We start from the raw sequence: 24,124 nt of genomic DNA, 5'->3' as shown, positions 1-24,124 counted from the left end.
AGAGTTTACACTTTGCAGGGTTCCAATACATATTTACAAACAGTAACTCCATGTCTAGACTTGCCATACGGACAACCATCGCTAAGAGACCATCATTTTGGGTCTCAATCTCGTGGTGTTTACAACTCAAAATTAGGTAAACAGCAATAGCTAGGCAACCTGATGGTCGCCCGACACATTTCTAGATGCTGTTTTACAGTAAGTGTGAAATCCTTCCAACTGAAAGGTGTTCATGGCCATTGTTTCTTGCAGTAATGCAACATGGACGCTGCCTACAGTTCCCCTAGAGTCCCTGGAAAGTTCATGAACTCACAAGTGTTTAATGTGATAACATTTAGATATTCAGGGATAAATACAGTTTAGGGTGGGTTTGGATTTGTTGAATATCCTAATCGCTGCCTCCAACCAAGACCAGTCTTCGATGGATGTACTGCCCGTCACTCCCGTGTTCGAGAAACCGCTGCCTGAAACCCCTGATGGATGCTCTTGATGCTGTTGGACTTGCGGTTTTATGCGGGGGTTAGGGTTATGGTCCACTGTTGCAAAGAATAAAGAAATGGCCTGTGGGGTAGTGATCTCATATCATAGGGATCTCAGCGGGTTGCGTTTTTTCCATACCAGCTGCGCCACCAGATTTAAAGAAAAGTGACTTACTGATCCCTCCACCTCTGATTCCGAAAATGCTACATGCTCGATGTCATCCGAGCAGAGAGCACGTAGCATGGGAATTACCTGGAAAGCTTGAAGTATTTGTCCTCTGTTCATGGGCAAATTACTGTTTACGTGGGTAATAATTTCCTATCCCATTGTTTTCCCCTGGAATTTCTCCGATGGTACTAAGTGCACATGAGCCAGACGGACAGACTCTTGAATGGTGATATTTATACTCTGAGCCATGTCAGCCGTTGGTGCTATGACCATTGATGGTTGGGGGCCTGCGTTATCACCAATTACTGCATTGTCCTGGCCGATCCCCTCTTGCATTGCGATGCTTCTCACGTCCGCTGGATTGAGTACTTTCTGTGGGCTATGCCAAGATGGTTCTGATTTTGCCTTGCCTGGTTTTCATGGCCGTCTTGGATCTGGCGTTCTGTGTGCCCCCATCCATGGGAACAGTCCCTGAAGTACCCTCCCCTGGGTCTTGTAGATCAGAGGCCAAGTCAATCATCGCCCATTCTGCGGGTAGTGACCGCAGACATTTTAATGAGGATTGATTTCCTCTTGTTGTTATTTGAGGAAGGTAGATTCTTTGTTTTCATCTTCTCAGGCAATTTCCTTCTCTTTCGCTACAACTTAGGTCGCACATGCGTCATTGACTTGTTATTACCATGAACAGAGTCTTCAACAGTTGCCAACACTTCTATTATGTCCTCTTCCACCCTTGAGGGATGGGGCAATAATGGTGATCCATCCATCAGGGGGCAACAGTCAAGTAGGGATGTCCAATGCCTCGCTGTAGTTTAGGGAAATGTTAACACTTGCAACCTACTCTTCTTCAGATACTCTGTCTAGCTGCCGACCTCTCTGGCCCCTTGAGGAAGTCCCGCAAGTGTTAGTAATGGTGTTTGCATTGTTATCAGTGTTAATAATTGAGGTTGGCATTGACATTACTAGGCCTGTCCAATAAATACCTCAAATTCCGGTCAATGTCACCAATTTTGGAAGAATTGTCTTGTATAATATCTTTGATATTGTCATACAGATGCAGTATAGATTCCAGGACTAGATGTAAAGCAGAGACTGAAGCTGGACCCAGGGAGTCCACATTTGGCAGAATGTTGGAGTCAGGTCGCAGTTCAGTGTTCCGGGGAGTGAAATAGTCTACATTTGTAGGCATTTTCAGAATGGACTTGGGCCAAAAGGCGTTCACGCCGGGGCCTTGCAGAATGGTGAACGTACCCCCAGTCATTCCATCATTGATGAAGGGCTGGTGTGTTCGGAGGGTAGACCCACCGTGTGAGAGGCTCTAGCCCCTCTGCCCGTTGTCCCATCAATGTTCTGACATAGGCGAATTAATGATTGGTCTAAAATTACAGTCTTCTACCTCCCCATCTGGCCCAGCCACCCCCCGCCCCAACCATGATGCGTGTTAACTTCTGGAATGTTCATCGTTTTTAATTTAGGTCTTGGAATCAAGGAATGGGGAGTATAAATGGGCAAGTGAAAGACCACACAATCCTGCAATACGCCAGTTTGAGAAGCAGCGTTGGTAAGAACAGCTGGTGCTGCAGGTTTGTGTCCATTATTGATCCCTTCCCTGCCTCACAAGTTCTTCCTCCCTCACACTTTGCCCGTAGAAAAACATGCAGCAAACGAAAGTGGAGGACGGTTCTAAAGTGGAGGACGGTTCGGTCGGTCAGGCAGAGTTGTCTCCTCACTATCGCACACTACAAGCCCTGTCAGACCCATCATGCCCGTTAGATCTTTTGCAACAACAGTTCCCTTCTCGGTTTCTATCACCTGGCCGCTCCGTAGTTTAGACATGATGCAGCAGTTGTATGGGTGACACAGGATTAAGAGGTGAGGAGGTAAGGAAGTACCCAACGGGATATGAGAGAAAACAACAAGTCGGGCACAGTTTTGGCACACAAGTACACTCCTCTAGATTTCGGGTTCCTCGAAGGTAGTTTAATCAAAGATTGAGTCTGCAAGAAGTAGCCGTTACGCGTCTCACCGCGCCACAGTGGTATGCTGTGATGGACACAGTAGATTCACAAATGTTTCAGTTAATAACAGTTAGTTGTTGTGTTAGTGCTATGGATATTAAATTGGCTGCACTTAGTGTCGTTCCGCACAGCGAAAAACCACCAGACAACAAACAGACTGCAGACTGCTCACTTAACAAATCACTTCTCAGCTCACACTCTTTTCCAGTTTTTCAGGAGGCTGCAGGTAAGTCCAGTCAGTAGATTCTAGCACTGCCAATTGAGCAGCCAAAACCAATTGAGTGAAGAAACAGAGCACTGGAGCCAGCAGACTGCTCATATAACAACTCACTTCTCAGCTCACGTGATAGATCATGTGGAAGATCTGCTTTTGAAATCACACTAAAAGACTTTATAAACTGTAGTTACTTGAAAAACTAGCTCTTATGTATATGCAATAGATTCAATGTGTTAAATGGGTTAGAATATTCTTAAACCTCCACATGTAATGAAGTAAGGAATTCAGTCATGTGACCCCTCCCCTCCCTAGTGGAACAATTGGTTTTAGATTAATGTTCTGGTTGCTTACCGGTAATCTTTATCGCTCCAGCTGTAGGTCCTCCTCATCCCAGTCAATCACTGATGAGGGACAATTTCCCCGGGCAGACCCTTTCAAAGCCAAACTCCTCTGGCCTTTCCACCTTGTCTATCCTGTCCCTTCTGGTTCAGACCCATTATAACATACTTCCTGAGCATACTAAGCCCCACATGAAGTTCAGTCCACAGGGCGGGAGGGAAGGTAATTGGATTAGGAAGACCTGGAGTAATGGAGATTACTGGTAAGTAATCGGGACATTACACATTGCCTCCTCATCCTGTCTTCCTCATCGCAGTCAATCTCTGATGAGAGCCCCAGGCTCTTTTGACCTTTCCATCTTGTGTCTCCCTTCTAGTACCGACATACTTTCTGAACCCAGCCCCACATGTAGTTCGGTCCAGATGCCAGGCAGGCGGGGAAGGAAGGCAACTAGGACAATAATGTTTGGAGTAATGAAGATTACTGGTAAGTAATCAGGGCATTACATCCTTGTCCTGTCTTCCTCATCGCAGTCAACTACTGATGAGGATGTATCCAGCTAAAGACTGAACTACACAGTAACACCATATCAGATAACTGCAGACAAAACATGCTAATGAGGCACACAAGATCACTCATTAGTCTTCATGAGTGAGCACTCTGTAGGATAGCAATACCAAAGGAACCATAAGACTCCTCGCTGAGCGTTAACCTGTAGTGACAAACAAAGGTGGAACGAGACACCCAAGTTACTGCTCTGCAGATTTCATTCAAAGGAACACCTTTAAATTCAGCCCGAGATGTAGCCACCCCTCTTAGTGGACCGACCCTGAGATACCTGAGGCAAAGAGACCCGTTGACTATCAGACGCCCTCATAATAGCTTCCCGGACCCCCGGGCTAATGGTTGCTGCCGACGGCTCTAACCCAACATGGCCATTGCCAAACGTTACTTACAAGGAGGCGGAGGAGCGGCTCCCCACTGATTCTTTCAAGTAAATGCAATCTGCCTGAACAACATCAAGCGGGTGCACAGTTGTGCCATCCGCTTCAAAAAATGAGGGAAAAATCGGTTCTTGAGAGGAGTGAAACACAGACTGAACCTTAGGATGAAAGGCCGGTGGAAGCCTGAGAAGTAACCCAGATTGCCAAAACTCCAGTTACAGAGCCCTGGACGACAGAGAGACACAGCTCCCAATTAACCCATTCTGTGGGCTAACGCATAAGTAGCTTTAGGCAAACAACCCCTAGAGGTTCAATGAGGGCCCCCAAATGGTCTACTATCATGGGCAGGTCCCACACCAGCAAACCTGCCTCATAACTGAGAGCTCCTTGAGGAGGGACGGAAACAATCTGCAAACGTAAGGCTCCACTGATCCAATACCCCCCTCCCCAAGTTTCCGGGCCCATTCTAATAATAGCAATTTGAGCCCTACGTGATGAAACTGCCAATCCCAAAAAAAAAAAACATTGTGCAACAAATCCAAAATCATTTGAGGGTCACACAACAAAGTTGCCATGTGAAGCTTCATACACCATTCGTAAAAAAAGAACACCAGTGCCTATCGTAGTCTTTAAGGGTAGACAACTTACGGGCACCCTGAAGCAACCCTGCTACCTCTGGGAAAATACCCATAGCAATTAATTCCACCCGTTCAGTTTCCAGACTAGTAGAAGTGGATGTCCGAAGCCATTCTGACATAGGCTAGCCACTGCAGAGGGGACAGAAGCACGGGGAAGACCCAAGGAGCACCAGATATGATCTGCACAACCAGGGGAAACCACAACTTCCTCTTCCATAATGGCCAGACCACTGGAACCTGTGCTTTCTTCCTCTTTACTTTTGCCACTATCTACGTGATCATGGGAAATGGGGGGAAAAGATGTCTCTGGAGCAAAACCTGGCCAACTGGGAGTTTTCCTTTGATGCCATCATGTCGAGCCATGGGTGGTCCCACCAACTGCATATCTGGAGGAACTATTAGGAGAGCAATCTGAAGTCCTGCGAAGGCCGGAAGGCCCTACTCAGGGAGTCTGCTTGGAAATTGTCCACCCCCGTAATGTAGGAGGCTGTCAGGGCATATAGATGTGCCTCCGCCTATGTGCATGTTGATTGTGCCAGGTCCACCAGGGAGTGCCTTGCCTGATGAAAGAGCACTTTGCCACAATATTGTCCGTGCAAACATGAACCTTGTGCCGGAGTAAGAGTTGGAGCAAAACCCTGAAGTACTTGGCTGATGGCCACCAGCTTCCCCCAATTCGATGAGTGAGGGGCTTCCCAAGCAACCAAAGCCGTTGCAGAGCCTCCTGTTTGAAGATTTCCCTGCAAGCTGCCATTCGTTGTTACTGTCAATGGATCCACAGGACAGATAATACACCCCCTGATGTCTCTTCCTTCAGACACCATCTCACTGAACGGATTTCAATAATTTAACAGATGGGGAATCAATGGTTTGAGATGAAGCCTGGCCCATGGTACTGTCGATACACATGCTGCAAACTCGCCTTGCACTTGCAACCACTGACAAGCCGTCGGATCTGTTATAGCCAGAAGATGTGTAATCTGACTCCACATTTTCTGAGCCTGACGTAGAGGGAGAAAAAACGTTTTTTGTGTGATGACAAAAATAACCCCAATTAACTGAAGGTGCTGGGTTGCTGTGAGTTGTGATTTCTTGTAATTATTCACCCACCCATGGGCCTCCAGTTGGGGTGCACACTACCCTGACATCTGTTGCTGTTTGGACTGCTGGCTAGGAATGCATCAGCTAGTCGTCTTTGTATGGATGGACCGCTATTCACCTTTCGTCAAGTTTCCCCACCAAGTGGGCGAGTACTTTCGCAAATACCCTTGGGGCTGTCTCAAAAAGGAGCACTACAAACTGAAATTCATCCCCCCCTATTCTGAATCTCAGAAACTGTCAGTGACCTGCAAAAATAGGGATGTGAAAGTATGCATCTTTCATGTCGATAGTGCCCATAAACTCCCATGGACTTAGAGTTGCAAAGATGGACTCTACCGACTCTATTTGAAAAGTGAAATGCTGGACATAATTGTTGAGATCTTTCAAGTCCAACACTGCTGGAACTAGCCAGATGGTTTTGGCACAAGGTAAAAGATTGATTGGAAAACAGCCCCCTTCCTTACCAAGTCTGCCACCCGTTGAAGTTGGAATACACCTTAGTACAGATGATGGTAGTTTCCTGTCAAGGTCTATCTTGTATCCCTCCCAATCGATGTTGAGAACTCATTGATTGGAGATGGAGGCACTCCATTGGTCTTAGAAAGTCATTATCCGTCCCCCAATCTGGGCCATGTCGGGGTCACTCACATGGTCTGGATGGCGTCTTTGGGGTAGTGGGTGTTCTGTTGACATGCAGCAATGCAGCTCCCTTCCCGTCCCGCTACCACTTGTAGGTTTTGATACTGTATGGTTTTGGGGAAGACTTGACGGTGTCTTCCAACCAAACTGTTGGTGAGGGCGGACAGGCAGGCACAATTTGCTGTCACCCTGAGCCTGCTTTATTAACTCCCCAATTTGGATCCAAATAACTTCTGTCCCAGAAATGCCTTAATAGGGATGCTTTTTGGACGGCAGTTACTTTTGGAAAACGTAGCCAAAACTGACGCCTTGCTCCCGCCATAGCCGCCCAAGACAATGCTGCCGATCTAAGTGAATCACAGTCGATATCAGATAACAGCTGGACCTGTCTCTCCATCATGCTGGGCCTTTCAGATCAATCTGTGCCGTCTTCTACAGCCTTCCACACAGCTGACAAATCTGAGAGCAGGCCCTGGTTGACATAAGTGGCACAGGTGGAAGCTGTTATCAAAATATTTGTGGATGCACAAACCTGCTTTAATGCAGCGTCCACTTTTTTGTCCATCGGGTCACGTGGGGCTGCATCTTCCAAGGATACTTCAATTTTCATATTAGCGGGATAGCCACTACCAAACATTTTCAATGGATGTATCTGCATAAGGAACCTTGGTATTCCTGTTTTATCTGTCTCTACCAATTCCTTTGTTTAATGCCTCAATAATTTCAGGCAGAATTGGAAGACCTGTCTTGGGTGGGGTCTTCAATTACTTAATTTGTACATCCACTGACGTGGAAGGATACCCTTCCTTAATGTCCAGATTTTGTCAATCATAGTCCAAACATAGTCCATGATCTCTGCCATAATTACCCTGGTAATTAGCTTATTTCCTCCATCTATAAGTCATCTTCTTGCTCCCTAACAGTTATCTTCCCAATACCTTCTTCTAGAAGTGGCATCTTTGGGGGAGAAACACCCTCCCCAAGGGGTGGAGAAAATGTTTCACCAATGCCAGATCCACATTTGTTTCCAACACATCTTGTATCCTATTCCATGGAATCCCAGTGGCAGGTGCAGGCAGGATGCAATGCCTGTGCTTGTGTTTCATTTTTCTGTGTCAGACCTGGAGTGCTCCCTATCAGGAGATACAGACATCCTACAGCCTGTGCTGCCTTGCCGCTGCGTCTTCTGACCTCCATCGGATGCCGCCTACACGGCCGACCTGCTGGAACACTGCACCCACTCCGCTGGTTGTCTTACATAAGGTGGGCATGTCTGCTACGCAGGACACCTTACTTTTACCCAACCCCTCCACCCCCAAGATTGCTCAATGTATCTCTTCCGGGAGCAGACATCAGACTCTATCCATATGGACAGACAAGCAAAAGAGGACGTATGTCAGTAGAGACAGGGATTATATGGGTCCACCCCAGAAGGGGCTGGACCTACAAGATGGAAGGGCCAACGGAGTTTGGTTTTGCAAGGGCCTGCCAAGGGCCAACACCCTCATCAGTAATTTGAATGAGGAAGATAGGATGAAGAGGTAATGAAGCACTATTACCTGAAACAGCAGGTTGACCCTCTCGAAAGTGGCCCCGGCACCCAGATTAAGGGCCCCAGGTAAACCTGGGTCCTTCAACGTGGGTTGCATTGCAGTTTTGGCCTAAAGTGTCAGGTATTAACGCTAGCAAGCAGCCGTGATGACCACCAGGGTGTGCTCAAAGCTATTTTCATTTAGAAGAACAAGACAACCTACCTATGCTATTGACAGAGCAGCGCCATGCTACTCTAGTCTATTTTTAACGTTGGTGAGCAAGATCTTCTCAACACGAATAAAGGGACTGCATGAGTGCAGCAGCATTTTTGGACCAGGCACATGCAAGTTGTGTTCTACTTTTTTATAGAGCCTTTAGTATCACTTAGTGAACAGCATGGGTGCTAAAGAAAATCAAGAGGGTATTTGGAGAATGGAGGGGATGCAAGTGGGACAGAGGCGACAATGTGCAATGGCCACACAACTCTGCGGCTCCAAGATATAAAGGGCTTGCACCTGAGAATACAGCATGCTTCTGAGCAGCCTGATTTGGTCCAGGGTGCGAATAGTCAATATTTCATCGAGCACTACCTATGTTTCTTGAACTAATTTCCAGATTTACTTATTTATTTGTGCAACAGCCCAGTCGTGTGACAGATGATCATTATATTTTATACACATCAGCTTGTTCCATTCCTTTCACGTGTCTTCCAATTTCTGAAAATGACTCTTCTGTCCACTGTTTTTGCTCTGCATCTCATCTCATCTTTTGCTTGGCTGCCCTGAATTTGGCCTTGGAAAGGTCTGGGGCCTAGGAGCACCACCTTCTGACTTCTCTGGGCCTAAGAGCACCACCTTCTGACTTCTCTGGGCCTAAGAGCACCACCTTCTGACTTCTCTCAGACTTGATTTGTACAGGTTTGGGGCAGTTCCACAGCTCATGAGAAGTGTACTACCCACCCACCCTGTGGCCAACAAGCTGGTGATCAGAACACAAACTGCTCCCCAGAATTTGGAGGGCGACAGATGAGACATCATTGTAGGTTGCATGAGACACGATTAGTGGGCCTTCGTTCCACAACCCCATCGCTACCGCATCCATTACTGGGTAACACTTCCTGAGGTGTTCTCTGAGCCTAAAGTTTCGGAATTCCAGCTTCCCATTAGGCCTAAACCCACTAGACTCCAGATAAAGGTTCAAATACAGTTAAAAGAACTTGTGGTTTCATCCCAAAGTGTGCAGCAAGTCCTGTATTGAGGTCACATCTATGGCTTTCCCCAGGTGGTGGCCAATAAAAATGACAGAGGCTGGTAGGGGGGAACTAGATCTGGTTTGCAGCAGGAGAGCTATATTTTAAGAATTTGCAGAGCACAACATTCACTTCCGGAGTCTAGATGCAAAAGTGAAGATGTGTCTGCATGCTCAGGATTAGATCAATGTGGGGGTGTCAAGAAATTATCTTCATGATGAGCTCTCCAGAGGGGATGTATTGATTACATTTATAGGAAGGGAATTCGGGCCAGGACTTGTGAAGGTCCTGGCGTGAAATGCAGAAGGATTTAATGGCAATGGGCCTCATTACACGGATGGCGGTGAACCATGGCGCTATTAGCGCCATGGTTCATGCCGGTAAAATACTGACACCGCCTTGGTGGAAAGGGGAATTACCGCCCTATTCCAAGGTTGGCAGGGCGGTAATTCCCGCTTCCACCATTGCCCTTCCCCATTCCCATTTTTGCCCCATAGGGCTCTATGGGAATGGGGAAGGCGCTAATTACGTAATTAGCTCCCTGGTCCCTTTGCGGGTTGGTTTTTTAACGCCTGCAAAAAGCAGGCGTTACATTCCCCAACCCGCAAAGGGACCTCGTAGAAAGGCGGTAAGGATTTACCGGTACCGGTAAAATACCGGTACCGGTAAACCCTTACCGCCATCCGTGTAATGAGTGCCAATGTGTTTGTAGATATAAAGCCAGGGGAGAGATGACAGGTAAAGGGTGATGTGTTTATCTCTTCTGAGATGAGCAGGAGGTGGGCGGCCATGTTCTACACCATTTGGAATCTGCAAATTATTGCAGAGGGAAGACCAACGTATGCACTATTTCCACAAGTCCAGTCTAGATACCAAGGGATTCACCACAGAGACTCTGTATGGGAACATCAAGAAAGAAAGAACATTTGTGAGAGAATGGAGATGAAAGGAGCAGGCACTGGCGAGAGCATTGATGTGGGACTTGTGGAAGAGATCTGTATTGATATGGAAGCCCAGATTCTTTGCCGCAGTTGAGGTTTGGGGCAACCTCTGAGGGACTGAGTGTCATACGTAGCAAAGGGAGTTTGTTCACTCTCACAAGGATCCAGGTGCCATCAGCATAAAACTAAAGGGTGAAGCCAAAGATGCAGATAAGTTGAGCAAGGTGTGTACGTACATTTTAATGGGGGGGGGCAGAAAGGGAGGATCCCTGTGGTACCCTACAGTGAAAGGGTTGGATTGGTAGGGAAACCATTTGGCATTGGTTTCTGAGAAGGTAATTTAGTCAGGATAAAGCAGAATCTTGAATTCCAATATTTGAGAGGCAGGGCAAGAGAGTTTAGTGGTCGACTGTTGAAGGCCACAGATAAATCAAGTAATGTTATCCTAATTGTGGTGGTCTTTCACATAGGGCAGGGGTTGGTTGGCTGATATGGATTCAGGGATTCAGGGTTTTTAGCTGAAAAAGCAAGATTAGAAATGGGTCAGTAGTTTTTGGGGACTGAGGTGTCTAAAGAGTGTTTTTCAAGGAGGGGTGTGATGATAGGTTTTTCTAGAATTCGAAGAGATAATTACAGATGTGATGTAGGAGTTGAGATGGAGAGTGTGGTTGAGAAGAGGGGGTTGTTCTTAAATAAGGCGGATTTCAAAGGATAACCAAACCTTCTGATTTTACAGAGAAGTGAGAGGAGGTAGGGGAGAGATGTGAGAGACAGCGGTGAAAGAAAAAGCAAATGGGTGTGCAGGGCTGTGGGCTATTCAGGGAAGACAGGCGTAGTTAGGCTCTAAGAGGACATTTTATGATGAATGGAGTGAACTTTGTCAATGAAGAATTGGGAGAACGTTTCACATCTTCCACGTGAGGTTGGGTGTGCAGAGTTAATGGGTTTGGAGATTTTGTTGGTGGAAGAGTTCCTAGGAGGTATAAAGGACATTACAAATCTTTGTGGAAAACTGGGCTTGTTTTATATTCCTACTTAGGTTTTTGTGCTTTGTGAGGATGGAGAGGTAGCCAGTTTTGGTGGTGGGAATGGAAGAGTGGCACAATTGGCGCTCAAGGGAGTGTCGATGCTTTTGTATTTCAGGATCTGTGGAGTGAGCCATTGTAGCTTTGTGGGTGGCAACTTGATTATCCTTAATAAGATGTAATTTGGTTCAGGCCATAAATGGAGCTGTTGAGGTTGTCCCAAAGAGTGGATTGATTGGGATCATGGAAGGGTTGAATGTGGTAGTCAGATAGAAAGGGTGACAGGATTTGATGAACACTATTTTCCATGTCTAGAAGATTAAAGGACTGGGAAGAGCAGAGGGGGTGGATGGGAGGATAAGGAGGGCTATCACAATGGTCTAACCAAGGAATGGGGATGCTATTGAAGCAGGAGATGCTGGTGAAGGCAGTGATGTGTTGCAGGTTTAGACCGTGGCCTCTGATATGTTGTGTGGGCTTGTAGACAAGTTGCATTTAGCTGAAAGCCTCTCTATTATTGGTAAAGCAGCTGGAACATTGTGTTGGTACACCCATATGTTGATACATTTTATAAGGATGTGTTTGAAGTCCAAGAGTTCAGTGATGGTGTTGCAGGGGACAGAAGTGCCTGTGGGTGATCAGGATGTGGAAAAGGTAGGTGGGAGAGGGGCAATATGTGATGAGGAGAGTTTCTGATAGGGTGTGGAGGGGGAGAGATACAGCAGTGACAGGGAAATATTTCTTGTGGATGAAGGCAATGCTGCAGTCTATGTCTGAGGCTCAGATTTTGAGGATTATTTTGTTGTTCACCAGGATAACCTCCTTGAGGATAGGATTGCAGTATTCTGTGAGCCAGGTTTCTGTGAGGTTGAGGATGTCCAAGTTGTTGTTTCTCAGAGGTTGATCCCAATGGCGTATGTTGCTGCTGACGGGTCATTGAGTAGCATGCCTCTCAAGATGTTGAGGGATGGTCGTTTGTGTGTACAAGGGGTGGGGTTAAAGTAGAGGAGCATTTGGTCAGTTAGGGTAGTGAGCAGGGCAGGCTCCCTGGTGAAGGCTTTGTTATTCAAGAATTGATGGCATGGGAGTCTTATATCAGCTTGTGGGAGGGTTTCTTTTGGATGCATGGGAATTGGGAGGCAAGGGTGGGTGGGCCTACAGCATTCTTTAAGTGGACTGTAGCACCACAACAAAGCGATATATATATATAAGTAAGGGATATGGAGGTGTGAGAGAACGGAGGGTGCACAGGGTGAGGTAGAGAGGCTATCTCCGTTATGAGAGACAGGAAATCAATGTAATGGGCAATAAAAATGATGCAATCAAACAGTCCACTTTTAGAATGTTGTAGGTGAAACCACATAGAACCCTGTTGAAACCCAGAGTGTAACAGGTAGGCACAGAGGGTTCAATCCCCATGATCGGGGCGTGACAGGAGGCACATTGTTGGTGAGGAGGATTTTCATAAGGATACAGAAGTAGGCAGAGGTGGGAACAGTGTGGAGAGTCCAGACACTGGAACAATGAAGGAGAAACCAGAGGACAGCACCACAGTCACAGTGCTGGTACAGTGAAGGAGAAACCAGAGGACAGCGCTACAGTCACAGTGCTGGTACAGTGAAGGAGAAAGAAGAGGACAGGGACACAGTCACAGTGCTGGTGCTATGAAGGAGAAAGAAGAGGACAGTGTCACAGTAACAGTGCTGTGAAGGGGAAACCAGAGGACAGCATCACAGTCACAGTGCTGGTGATGTGAAGGGAAAACCAGAGGACAGCACCATAGTCGCAGTGCGGTGGTGCTATGAAGGAGACAGAAGAGGACAGTGACACAGTAACAGTGCTGTGAAGGGGAAACCAGAGGACAGTGCCACAGTCACAGTGCTGGTGCTATGAAAGAGAAAGCAGAGGACAGTGACACAGTCACAGTGCTGGTGCTGTGAAGAGGAAACCAGAGGGACAGCACCACAGTCACAGTGCTGGTTCTGTGAAGTGCAAACCAGAGAAGTTCCGGGAGCAGTGCCAAGAGCACTCTGTATTTCTCAAAAAGGGCAGTCAGAGTTATTCCTAAAGACAGAGTTTGAATGCATCTGGATCTGCGATCGCCTTCTTCTCAAAATTGCTTGGGCTATTTGGAATTCAATGATGATTAAAAGTGAGAATCTAGGTTCTCCAGGAAGAAACAGGTGAAGAGGATTTGGTTAGCTAGAAGTCCAGGAAGCACTCTGTTGTTTAAGAAGTCAGTCAGGTTTATAAGAGTCAAGATTATGATTATGAGAGCGCTGTCATGGACGAGGAGTCAGCAGACTATTCGAAACCATATACATATGGGATGCATTACTCACTGTTATCCTATTTCTGATGCTTGTATCTGCTTATCTTCACATGCTTTGCATAGGCCGACATCTAGTGGGAGTTGCAGCGTATTGCATATGATGTTTTTGAAAAGGGACGTAGACAGGGCATGCCAGTAATAGTATCCCTAGTGTGAAGTCCACTGTACCCATGATACCTCACGCATATTTCTCATGGACCCGGCCATGAGATCGGCCCAACTACACAGACGAAGATTACCACGAGCGGGAACGGTCAACGGACCTAGCAACGTCACCGTCAGTGCCGGTCGTCGAGAAGACGTCGAAAAGATGACATTTTTTGTCGGAAATGAATTAAAAGTAAATATTTTATCAAGAATAGTTGAAGAGAGTATATTTGAGTACTCCTAAAACTAATGTTTGGTAAAGAATTGGAACATGGCCGACAAGGGAAGAGTTAAGGGAGGTGTTCCTATAGGCTGTGGGCAGTATGACCCAGAATGACTGTACTAGAGCACAAAAGTGAAGGTTTTCAGTTTAAGTTTAAACTGCTCTAAATTACCTAGGTATCCCAGCCTGACGACAGGGAATATTCACAGCATGTGAATACATGAAGGTAACAATGCTGAAGAACCGGAGTTAAGTAACTTATTCCTTATACTTTCTTCTTAAATTCCCTTTATCTGTTGACGTCATTTGAGAAGATAATTTGCTTTAAGAAGATACCATTTTCTCTCTATGCATGTTTTATCATACCACCCTCACTGCTTAGAGTTGTTTTTCTAACCTCTCACACAACATATTAAAGGCCTCCAGTGTGCCCATAGGGTTTCCAGCTACTTCTATAAATGACAGAATGTGTTCATGATACTGCAAGAAGACTATTTTAACCATTCACTCACCATCTTTCTCATTCCATTGAATATTTGCATTTATTATTTTATTTATTGTATTTATTGGACATTTGTATGGCGCCTATGATAGTAGAACAACAACACAAATTTACATTGGCCATTTGACAATCCTGCCGTTCCAGAGAGAGGAACCAGCCGAGGAAATGGATTTACCTCCCACTCTCTGCTTGGAGAAACGTTTGACCTGCAGAGAGTTGGAGCCGGAGGACCGAAGTACTCTGGCAGGGAGGTATTGAGGGAGGAGAAGCTGGATGTAGGAGGTTGCATGCCCTGGACATCCTTGTGGATGTTGCCATGGGTCTTGAATTTGATCCTTGTGGTCACTGGAGCCAGTGGAGCGATTTTAGAGCTGGAGAGATTCGGCCCCTCGGCTTGAGGCCAAGGATAAGTCTTGCAGTCCTATTCTGGATCAATTGAAGGGGTCGAAAAGAGTAAAGAGACAGATTGAAGAAGAGGCTGTTGTAGTAGTCCAGCCTAGAGATAACCAGGGCTGTGGAGACATTGTGCTTCGTGGGAAAGTGAGGAAAAGTAGAATGCCCCTGAGAAGGTGGAGCTGAAAGTTGGACTTCTTGGCGAAGGTCCGTGATATGTGGAGAGAAAGAGAGAGAGTAGTCAAAGATGACCCCAAGATTTTTGCCTCACATGTGGGTGAGGGGAGGGGACACAAGGAGGCTGGCCAGAGAGTGGCGGGGGGAGCAAGGAGCAGGCGTCCCAATGAGAAGGATCTATGTCTTACTGGCATTAAGGCAGAGATCATTGGCAGGGCACCATGCCTGAATAGCAGTCAGGTATGAGAGAGGAGGGGGAGGAGGTAGAGGAAGGCAGCTTGAATGAGAGCTGATTGTTGTATGCATAACACTGGAAATGAGGGGAGAAGGTGGCAATCAAGAGGGTCAGAGGGGCCATGTAGATGTTGAAAACCAATGACGATAGGATAGAGCCCTAGGGCATGCCACAGGTAGAGAGTGAGGTGAAGGAGAGAAAATGACCCATTTGCACTTGGGAGTGTATGTTAGAAACAAAGGAAGTCAGCCACTTCATAGTCAAGTCTGTGATGCTTAGGGTATCATGGAGAGGGTTTATGAGGATGGAGTGGTGGACTGTGTCGAAGGCAGAAGAGAGATCAAGGAGGATCTGAACAGAGGGTGTGGTTGAATCCAGGCTAGAGAGCAGGTCATCACGGGTGTTCGGGAGAGCGGTTTCTGTGCCTCTGGATACGCTGAAAATGGACTAGTGGTCATGGAGGCAGCCGGACAATTGAGTGTGGAGGGACCAGGTTCTCAAAGAGTTTGCCCAAAAAATGGTTGATAGTGATAGCATGATAGTTAGCTTGGCAAGAAGTGTCCGCAGACGGCTTTTTTAGGAGAGGGTGCACAAGAGAGTGTTTAAGGGGTTGTGGGAAGGAGCCATTGGTGAAGGAATGGTTGGAAAGGTCAGCCAAGGCCTGTTTGTTTCTGGCCTGGCCCTACCTAGAGCTTCTGGGAGCTCTTTATAAGGTTCAAAACGTGGGAGGTTAGGTTACAAAATGTTTTCAGGATAGAATAGAAAGATTAGGATAGACAAGTTGTATCAGGGAAGGTGGAGGGGCTGGATTACTTGTGGGGAAACAGGTATGTTTTGAGGCTCTTTCAAAAAGTGGATGGCTCTGGAAGGTGCAGTAGGGATGTGAAGTGGTGGGCCATTCCATGCTCTGGATGCCACTGGTTGTATGCTTATTTTTCTGTGCATGCCACATTACAAAGTGGAATGTGTATTAGATGCCGACTGGCTTGTCTGGTGTTTGTGTGGGGCATGGGCTTGAGTTTGACGTGAAGGTAAGATTGGGTTTTGAGGTGTATCACTTTGAATACACTGCAGAGTCTTTGAAGTTGATTTTCTGTGGTACTGGGATCCAGGGGAGCTGGGCAAGAACTGTGGTGATGTATGAATGTTTGGGTAGGTGGAGGATGAGTCTGGCTGCTGCGTTTTGTATGGCTTTCAGGAGGTCAATGTGTTGGTTGTCTGTGTCAAGTACTTTGATCAGGGTGTGAGGTCCGGTTTGTGCCTTTGGGGCAGCATAGGAGGAAGCGGTGTTCCATTTTGGGCGAGTATGAAGAAGTATGTGGCCATCCAGGTGGTGATGGTGAAGAGACAACTTTTTAGAGTGTGGAGTTGTGAAGGGGATGCGATTTTGAAATATTGTTGCATGTCATCTGCATATTTGGTGGAAATGGATCGTTTGCTAAGGGTCTGTCCAAGGGCTTCTACATATAGACTGAGGAGGAGTGGTATCAGAATGGTAACGGGCCCTGGAGACAAACTGTGTTCTGTCAGTGAGGAAGGAGGAGAACCATTTGAGAGTGGTGTTTGAGAGTTTCATCCTGTTGGATAGGATGTTCTTTAGTACTGTGTGGTTAATGATTCCAAAGACTGCAGAGAGGTCACAGAGTATGGGTATGTATGTATGTCCTTTGTCTGTGATGTCATGGAGGTCATTGAGGATGTGTAGTATAGCTGTCTCAGTGATGTGTCCAGGTTGAAAGCTGGATTGAAAGTGGCACAGGAGGTTGTTTGTGGTGATGTGTTGTTGCAGTAGGGTTGTGACAAAGCTTCCATGATTATGGTGAGGTAGCAGGATACTAATGGGGCAGTTGTTTTCAATGAATGAGCGGTTGAGAGATGTTTTGTCCAGTGTTGATTGCAGATGGAGGGATAGTACCACATAAGAGGCAGGAGTTGATGATGTTGTGCCAGTGCGGAGCGGGGATGATGATGCAATTGGATACAGCTTGAGTTGAGCATGCATCATCCAGGAAGGGTGCAGGTTTTGTTTTGGTAGTAAGGGCAATGAGGGTGTCTGTGTCAATGGGATGGAAGGTGTCCCATGCGTTGGAATGTTTGACAGTGGGGGTGGAATTTTGAGAGCCGAGGGGGAGGGCTTGCCTGATGTTGAGTATTTTAGAGTTGAAGTGCCAAGGATAGAGTTGTGAATGCCGAAGTGGGTAGGGGCGTGTGGATTGTGGTTTGGAGAGGGACTTGATGAGTTTGAAAAGTTTCTGTGTACGAATGGCAGCAGAATGGTGTTCTTGGATTTACGGAGTGGTGTTGGCATGGTAAAATATTGTTTTGTATTTGTTGTAGCAGTGTTTGGGGGTGCCCCAGTGCCGGGGCATGTGTTCTTTAGCCAGGCTCTTTCTGAACATCTGGCTTCCTGCTTGATCTGGCTTCCTTTCTAAGACCATCGTTAATGTCTACTTAAATGGCACCGTCTTGGTTAAGGGCTCTCAGGCCAATCTCCGCCTCTTTGATAGATGCTTCCCGTGCCTCATCAACTTCATTTCCTCTTCTGCTATCCCTTCTTACCCCTCTCTGGCTCCTCTGCCGCCTCCTTCCTCTGCCACCTCTTTGGTACTCCCTGCTGCTTCTCTGGCCACACTGTTGCCTCCCTCCTCTGCCACCCCTCTGGCACTCTCATCTCCTTCTCTGACTACCCTGCCTTCTCCTCCTTCCTTCTCTGCCTATCCTCGGGCACCTCCAACACTTCCACTGGGTGTACCTCTGGCCTGTGCCCCTGCCCGGAAGTCCTTCAAATGTGGCAACCTGCTCCACATTGCTACTCTCATCTCTTGTTCAGCTGTCAAACACTCCTCTGATATCTGCCATCTCCTGGGAGAGCTTTATTTGGATGTACTTGTTCCCCCTGAGACTTGGTTCACGGCCAGCTCTGTCACGGGTTCAACACTCTCCTTCCTGATGGCTACAAGATCCTCTCCGAACCCAGAACCAACCGTCCCGGTGGGGGTGTAGCACTGATTTTCCCAGAGTGGATCCCTTCTTCTTTCATTGCAACGCAGCATTACTCCTCCATTGATTGCCTGTTCGACAGGCTCTCTATCTCTCCTGGCCTCTCTCTCACTGTGGCCACTATCTACAGGCTGCCAGGCCAGGTCTTCCTCTCTGAGTGGGCTGGTCTCTCCTCCTTGCTCCTTTGCTCTAACTCTCAACTTCTCTTCCTCAGAGACTTGAACATCCACCTGGATGCTACAGCCCTTCTTCAGGACTCTTTCGCAACCTCTGCGATTCTCTTTCTCTCTCTATTCTTCCCTCTGGCCTGACTCACTCTGCAGGGCACACCTGGATGTTCTGATCTCCTCAGACCTCCCCTTCTCTAACCCTCTCAGCACTCCTCTCTCTTGGAGTGATCACTTTATCCTGTCTTCCCATCTCTCTCCCTCTTCCCCGCAGGTCAAGCCGACTCCAGCACAGCCACCTACCTTCTTGGTCATCCGACCCATGAAGCGTGTATCAGTTGAGGCTTTCACCGTTACTTCTCTCCTCCTCCTTTGGCTGACTCACACCCTGCCACAGCCCTCTCTAACCTTCATCTCTCTATCTCTAACACTCTGGATTTCTTTACCCCTGTCAGGAGGATCCACTTGAAGCCCATATCCAAGTGCAACTCTTGGTACGATTCTGACCTCGCCACCCTTATACGCTAGTGTAAGGCAGCGTAGAGGAAGTGGAGGGTATCGGGCGCAACCCCTGACAAACTGGCTTGCCGCCTGCTCCAAAGGCAGTACAGACTCTGTCATCTCTAAGAAGAGAGGCTACCTCCAAGCACACATCTCTGTGGCATCTAACAACTTGGCTAACTTTCCAAAATCGGCAAGGAGCTGGCCAATCCTGTTGCAGTCTCTACCTCTCCTTGTTCCCTCCAAGGCCCTCTGCACGGCTTTGCCTCCCATTTCACTACTAAAACTCAAGACATCCTGTCCACCCTCTCTTCCTCTACCTCCTCTTCCTACCACTCCTGGTCCATCTGTGGCCGGTTCTCCTCCTCCTTTCTCCTCCTTTCCCCAGTTCACCCATGACGATGTTTCTAGTCCGATCCATGAAAGTCTCGTCAAGGCAGGTTCTCCCCTGCTCATCCAGAACTATCAAGGACCACATTAACACCCTTGCTCCAGCCTTGGCTGATTTCCGCTATCACTCCTTTGCCATTGGAACTTTCCCCTCCCCTTAAGCACTCTCTTGTGCACCCCCTTCTAAAGAAGCCCTCGGCCGATCCTTCCTCTCTGGCTAACTATCGCCTTATCTCCATCTCTCCTTTCATGGGCAAACTCTTGGAAAAGCTGGCCATCTCCCAGCTTAATCTACATACTGAATCTGTTGGTTGCCTCCATGACCACCAGTCTGGCTTCATAGCTGCCAGAAGCACGGAAACTGCTCTCCTGAACACCTATGAATACTTGCTTTCCAATCTTGACTCTAATCTCCCTTCTGTACTCATTCTCCTCAATCTATCCTCTGCTTTGACTCTGCTTTTGACACGGTCAACCATGCCATCCTGCTGAATCGCCTCTGTGACAACTTTGATATTACTGATCAGGCCCTGCCCTGACCTCCTTTCTCACTGACCGACTCTCTCAGGTCCAATTGGGGTCTTTCCTCTCTTCTACATCTCTCTCTACTTGTGGTGTTCTCCAGGGGCATAACCACTCTCCCTGGCTCTTCAACCACTACCTGGTACCTATTGCCCACTGCATCACTACTTTCTGCTCCAATTTTCAATGTTATGCAGATGACACTCAGCTCTCTTTCGGGCTTCCATCAGCCACCTCTGCTTCTTCTCTCATACCAGACTGTCTGGCCGCAATTCAGGAATGTTGTGCCACCAATGATCTCTGCCTTAATGCCAGTAAGACTGAGATCCTCCTCATTGGGACACTCTCTCCCTCCTTTCGTCTCCCTCTCTGGCCACGCACTCTAGGCCTTCTTCCTGCTCCTTCGGAGGCAAAGAACCTTGGTGTCATCTTTGACTCTACCCTCTCCTCCTCTCCTCACATCTCTGACGTCTCTAAGAAGTCAAACTATCAGCTGCACCTCCTCTGAGGTATTCTTCCTTTTCTCACTTCCCCCCAGAAGCTTACTGTCTCCAGAGATCTGGTCCTCTCTAGGCTGGACTATTGCAACAGCCTCTTTGTAAATCTTCCTTCCTCTACTCTTCGACCTTTACAACTTATCCATAACAGGACTCCAAGACTTGTCCTTGGCCTCAAGCCCAGGGATCGTATCTCTCCAGCTCTAAAATCTCTTCACTGGCTCCCCGTGGCTGCAAGGATCAAGTTCAAGAACCTCTGTATCGTCCACAAGCCCTTCTGGGGCCTGGGCCACTCCACCTCCAACTTTCTCTTCCAAAACATCTTCCTTCTCGAGATCTCTGCTCATCCACCTCCAATTCTCTGAGGGTCAGACGCTTCTCCAAGCAGAGAGTTGGGGGCAGATCTATCTCCTTGGCTGGGGCTTCTCTGTGGAACAGCCTCCACTCTCAAACTTGAGCAGAACCACCTCTGGTTCCGGTAGCAACTCGAGACCTTCCTTTTCGCTTCCGTGTTTTCTCTTCCTCTCCCCTGCTGATGCACCTGTCTGCTCTGTGCACTGGTCACCTGGTCACCCTCTGGACTCGGGCCCAAGCTCCTGTATATCCAGTGGCCCTCACACTGCCTCCGGCTCCCCAGCACTTAAGGGTCTGTATCTGCAACCCCACAGTCCCTTCTATCTGCACTTATGAGCCACTCGCTGGCTGCACTTTAGAGTTAACTGCACTTCTCCCCCTCCCTCTTCCATGCACGTGCGCGATCTGAATGACACAAGGCCTAGTAACACCGTTTTTTGTCTTCCCTTTGTTTCCCCCTCCTTGTCTTGTCACGCCTAGAAACACTTGTGTACAGGCGCGTTATAAATGCCATATCATCTCATATATCATATATCATATCATATCATAGAGAGGTGAACTGTTGAACCATGATTAATTGTGGTGGTTGTGTTTTTTGTGTGTTTTAAGAATATTCCTCCTATTATTAGTTACAAAGTGTGCTGAAGTAATTGGTAAATGGTAGTCAGCTGTTGGGTTTTTTGGAATCAAGAGTAGTAGTAATGGGAAATGCTCACTTTAAGTGTGAACGAGAACCTTCATGTCCTTAACTTGCCCCAATCCTAACCACTAACCAATGAGTCATCTTTTGTGGAATCACCCTTACTATGTACAAAGGTTGGTTGCCCTGATCTATCACTTAAAGTTCCCCCTTTTCAAGGCATATAGATCACAGTCCACAGAAACAGTCTGAAGTCATAACTCCCCCGGAACAAGGTGACGGATTGGACATACGCACGGGGAAGGGGTGGCTCTTTCTAAATCTTCCTTTACATCTATTATCCATTAAGTATGGCCATTTCCCAGTCTGAAATTAAAATCCCCTCTACTATCCACTCCGTACCACCAAGATTTAATCAGAAATCGCGGCTTACCAGCCAACGGTTTTACTAAGCTTGGAAGCAAATTGTGTATCGTGAGCATAGACCTAAATTGACAGAGAAGCATTCTTAAATAGACCCGCTAGAGGATCGATGTAGCAGTTACAAAGCCATAGGGGGAGCTTGGATCCTAATGGGACGCCGGTTACTGGTTCAGTTCTGGGAAGCAGCCAGGCTACTTTTTGTGTCCACATTTCAGTATAACTGATTTGTTTCCTTTTTGTCTTTTAATTTCCAGATCGAAGGGACACAGAAACTATTAAACAAAGACCTTTCCGAGCTCATCAACAAGATGCGGATGGCCCAACAGAATGCTGCAACGTCCCTTAGCGAAGAGTGCAAGAGACAAATGCTGACGGCAGCTCACACGCTGGCAGTGGATGCCAAGAACCTGCTTGATGCTGTCGACCAGGCCAGAGTTATAGGAAACCTAGCCAAACTTGCAGTGGACTGATGGAAAGCCACATTCAGTTGTGGGATCCAAAGAGACAGCTGTAGGCTAAGTGCTGGCTTCCGTCGGAGACCCAGAAGTGTTGTAATTTACTTATTACACATGCAACCCCTTTGCAGTGTTGACTTCGAAGAGTCCCCTGGATTCCCAGTATCCAATGCTGCTAGAGGCTCACGGAAGACAATTTTGGTATTACTGGAAAATGAGTGGGGAGATATTGATGACTGCCAAAAATATAAGCCCCGCTTAACAAGACTTGCCATAATGGACCAGGAGAAACTAAGCAGGAGCTTAATCCATTCCGATCTGTCTAGAAATTATTTTTGCAGTCCTATTTGCAGGTGTTCCTCAGGGTGGAATTTGAGTCATGGGGCCGGTGTGCTCATTTCCTTGTTGCATTTCTTGAAGGTACCATTTCTATTTCAGACCATGAAGTCGTTCAACTGGACGGCTTCTCGATCCACTACGAATCACAATGATCCCCCTTGGGAGGGAGGGACGTTCTCTTATGTCTCCCGGGTGGCGGGAAAAAGACGATCAACATGCGACAATCGGCACCAGTGCATCTTAACCAGTGTTGAACACTATTGGCGGCCATTACTTGCACATTGCATTGGATGCATAATTTGGTCATCATTGAACTGTGGTTCTGAATTATGAAACACGCCTGCAATTCGGGATGTCCCTTTCAATATGAACATGAACATATTTGCATTCAGGCTCCCAGAAGTAAGGTCGGCGAAGAAATGAAACCAAAAGACTGGCATATTTCTGACATTTACGTAACCCGTATTTCTGTGAAAAATGTCTTTATATTGGATTCATGGGTACAGAAAACTGTGGTAAAGCTGTGTTCAATATCTTCGCTCATTACATCAATGAATTGTATGACATTACTTTTTGCTTATCTATAGCTTTTGCTTGTGGGTTGCTGTATTTCTCATAGGCGCCCACTTGTAGTTTTTAAGCCGGGTACGCAGGGTTTCTTGCATGCATTATTTCAACAGTTTCTCATCTTCGGCGTTCACTTTTTCAATGCATTGTATCCTCACACAGATTCCTCATCTGGATAGGGCCACCGTTCATATAGCATCGAGCGTAATCCAAGCGGCCATTTTGTTCTCAGGAAATATCCAGCGTTGATGATGTCCCTGTGCAGGCAAGATGGTGGTGACCGAAATGACCTTTCACATCACAAGGCATGTGTTTGTGATGAAGAACTAGTTGATTCGTGCCAGCAGTTTTTCTATGGACATTCCACTGCTATGGACACAAAGCAATAGCCGAGCCCTTCCCCCCTGACCAAAATCCCATATTTCGTATCTGCCCTTGTAAACATGAACTGAGAGCTAAGAAAAGTTAGGTTTTTTGTATAGGTAAGCACACTGGTAAAATGCTAAAAGGGTCTCTGAGGACGCACACACTCCAGAGTATTTATGCAGAATTCGGCCCAATATATTTTTACTGTGAATAAGGCCAAAATACATTTTAGTCTCAAACGTTTTAGTGGTTGTTTTCTGCGCAGGAATATTGCTAATGGGTGTTCCTGTTCCTCTTTTTTCCATGTGCACAAGTTCACCCTACTGTTGTGGGGTTTGGGCCCTAGGAAAACAATAAAATAAATGTTGAACCTGTCACTGTGCCTCTTGTATTTATAAAATGGAGCATGGGGGTTATTTGCACTACAAGTTCTAAACTGCTGTGTGCTTTCATTCGTGCACATTTCTTGATCGTTGCATGCTAGCGTCATCCGTTCAACCTGGTTTAGCACGTAATGATTGGCTCCACTGCACCTCTCATTCGAATCACTTGATAAAGGTTTATGCAGTACAGAAGAATTATACAATTCCTAGGGGGTCATT

The 24,124-nt window shown here is 47.0% G+C and overlaps 1 protein-coding gene across 4 annotated transcripts in view; it reads left to right on the top strand.

Moving 5' to 3' along the window:
- Positions 1-23,899, top strand: part of PTK2B (protein tyrosine kinase 2 beta) — a 998,240-nt gene extending 974,341 nt beyond the window's left edge. For all 4 annotated transcript variants that reach the window (XM_069605649.1, XM_069605652.1, XM_069605651.1 and 1 more), the window contains one exon: positions 22,050-23,899. In XM_069605649.1, the coding sequence (XP_069461750.1) occupies positions 22,050-22,265 (216 nt within the window). In that variant the 3' untranslated portion in view covers positions 22,266-23,899. The remainder of the gene's footprint in view (positions 1-22,049) is intronic.
- Positions 23,900-24,124: the final 225 nt, after the last annotated feature.

Source organism: Ambystoma mexicanum, chromosome 4p, assembly GCF_040938575.1.
Source record: "Ambystoma mexicanum isolate Mex_15411 chromosome 4p, UKY_AmexF1_1, whole genome shotgun sequence".
Lineage (NCBI taxonomy): Eukaryota > Metazoa > Chordata > Amphibia > Caudata > Ambystomatidae > Ambystoma > Ambystoma mexicanum.
The sequence above is the reverse complement of the archived record's forward strand: the minus strand, read 5'-3'. Positions and strand labels throughout refer to the sequence as shown.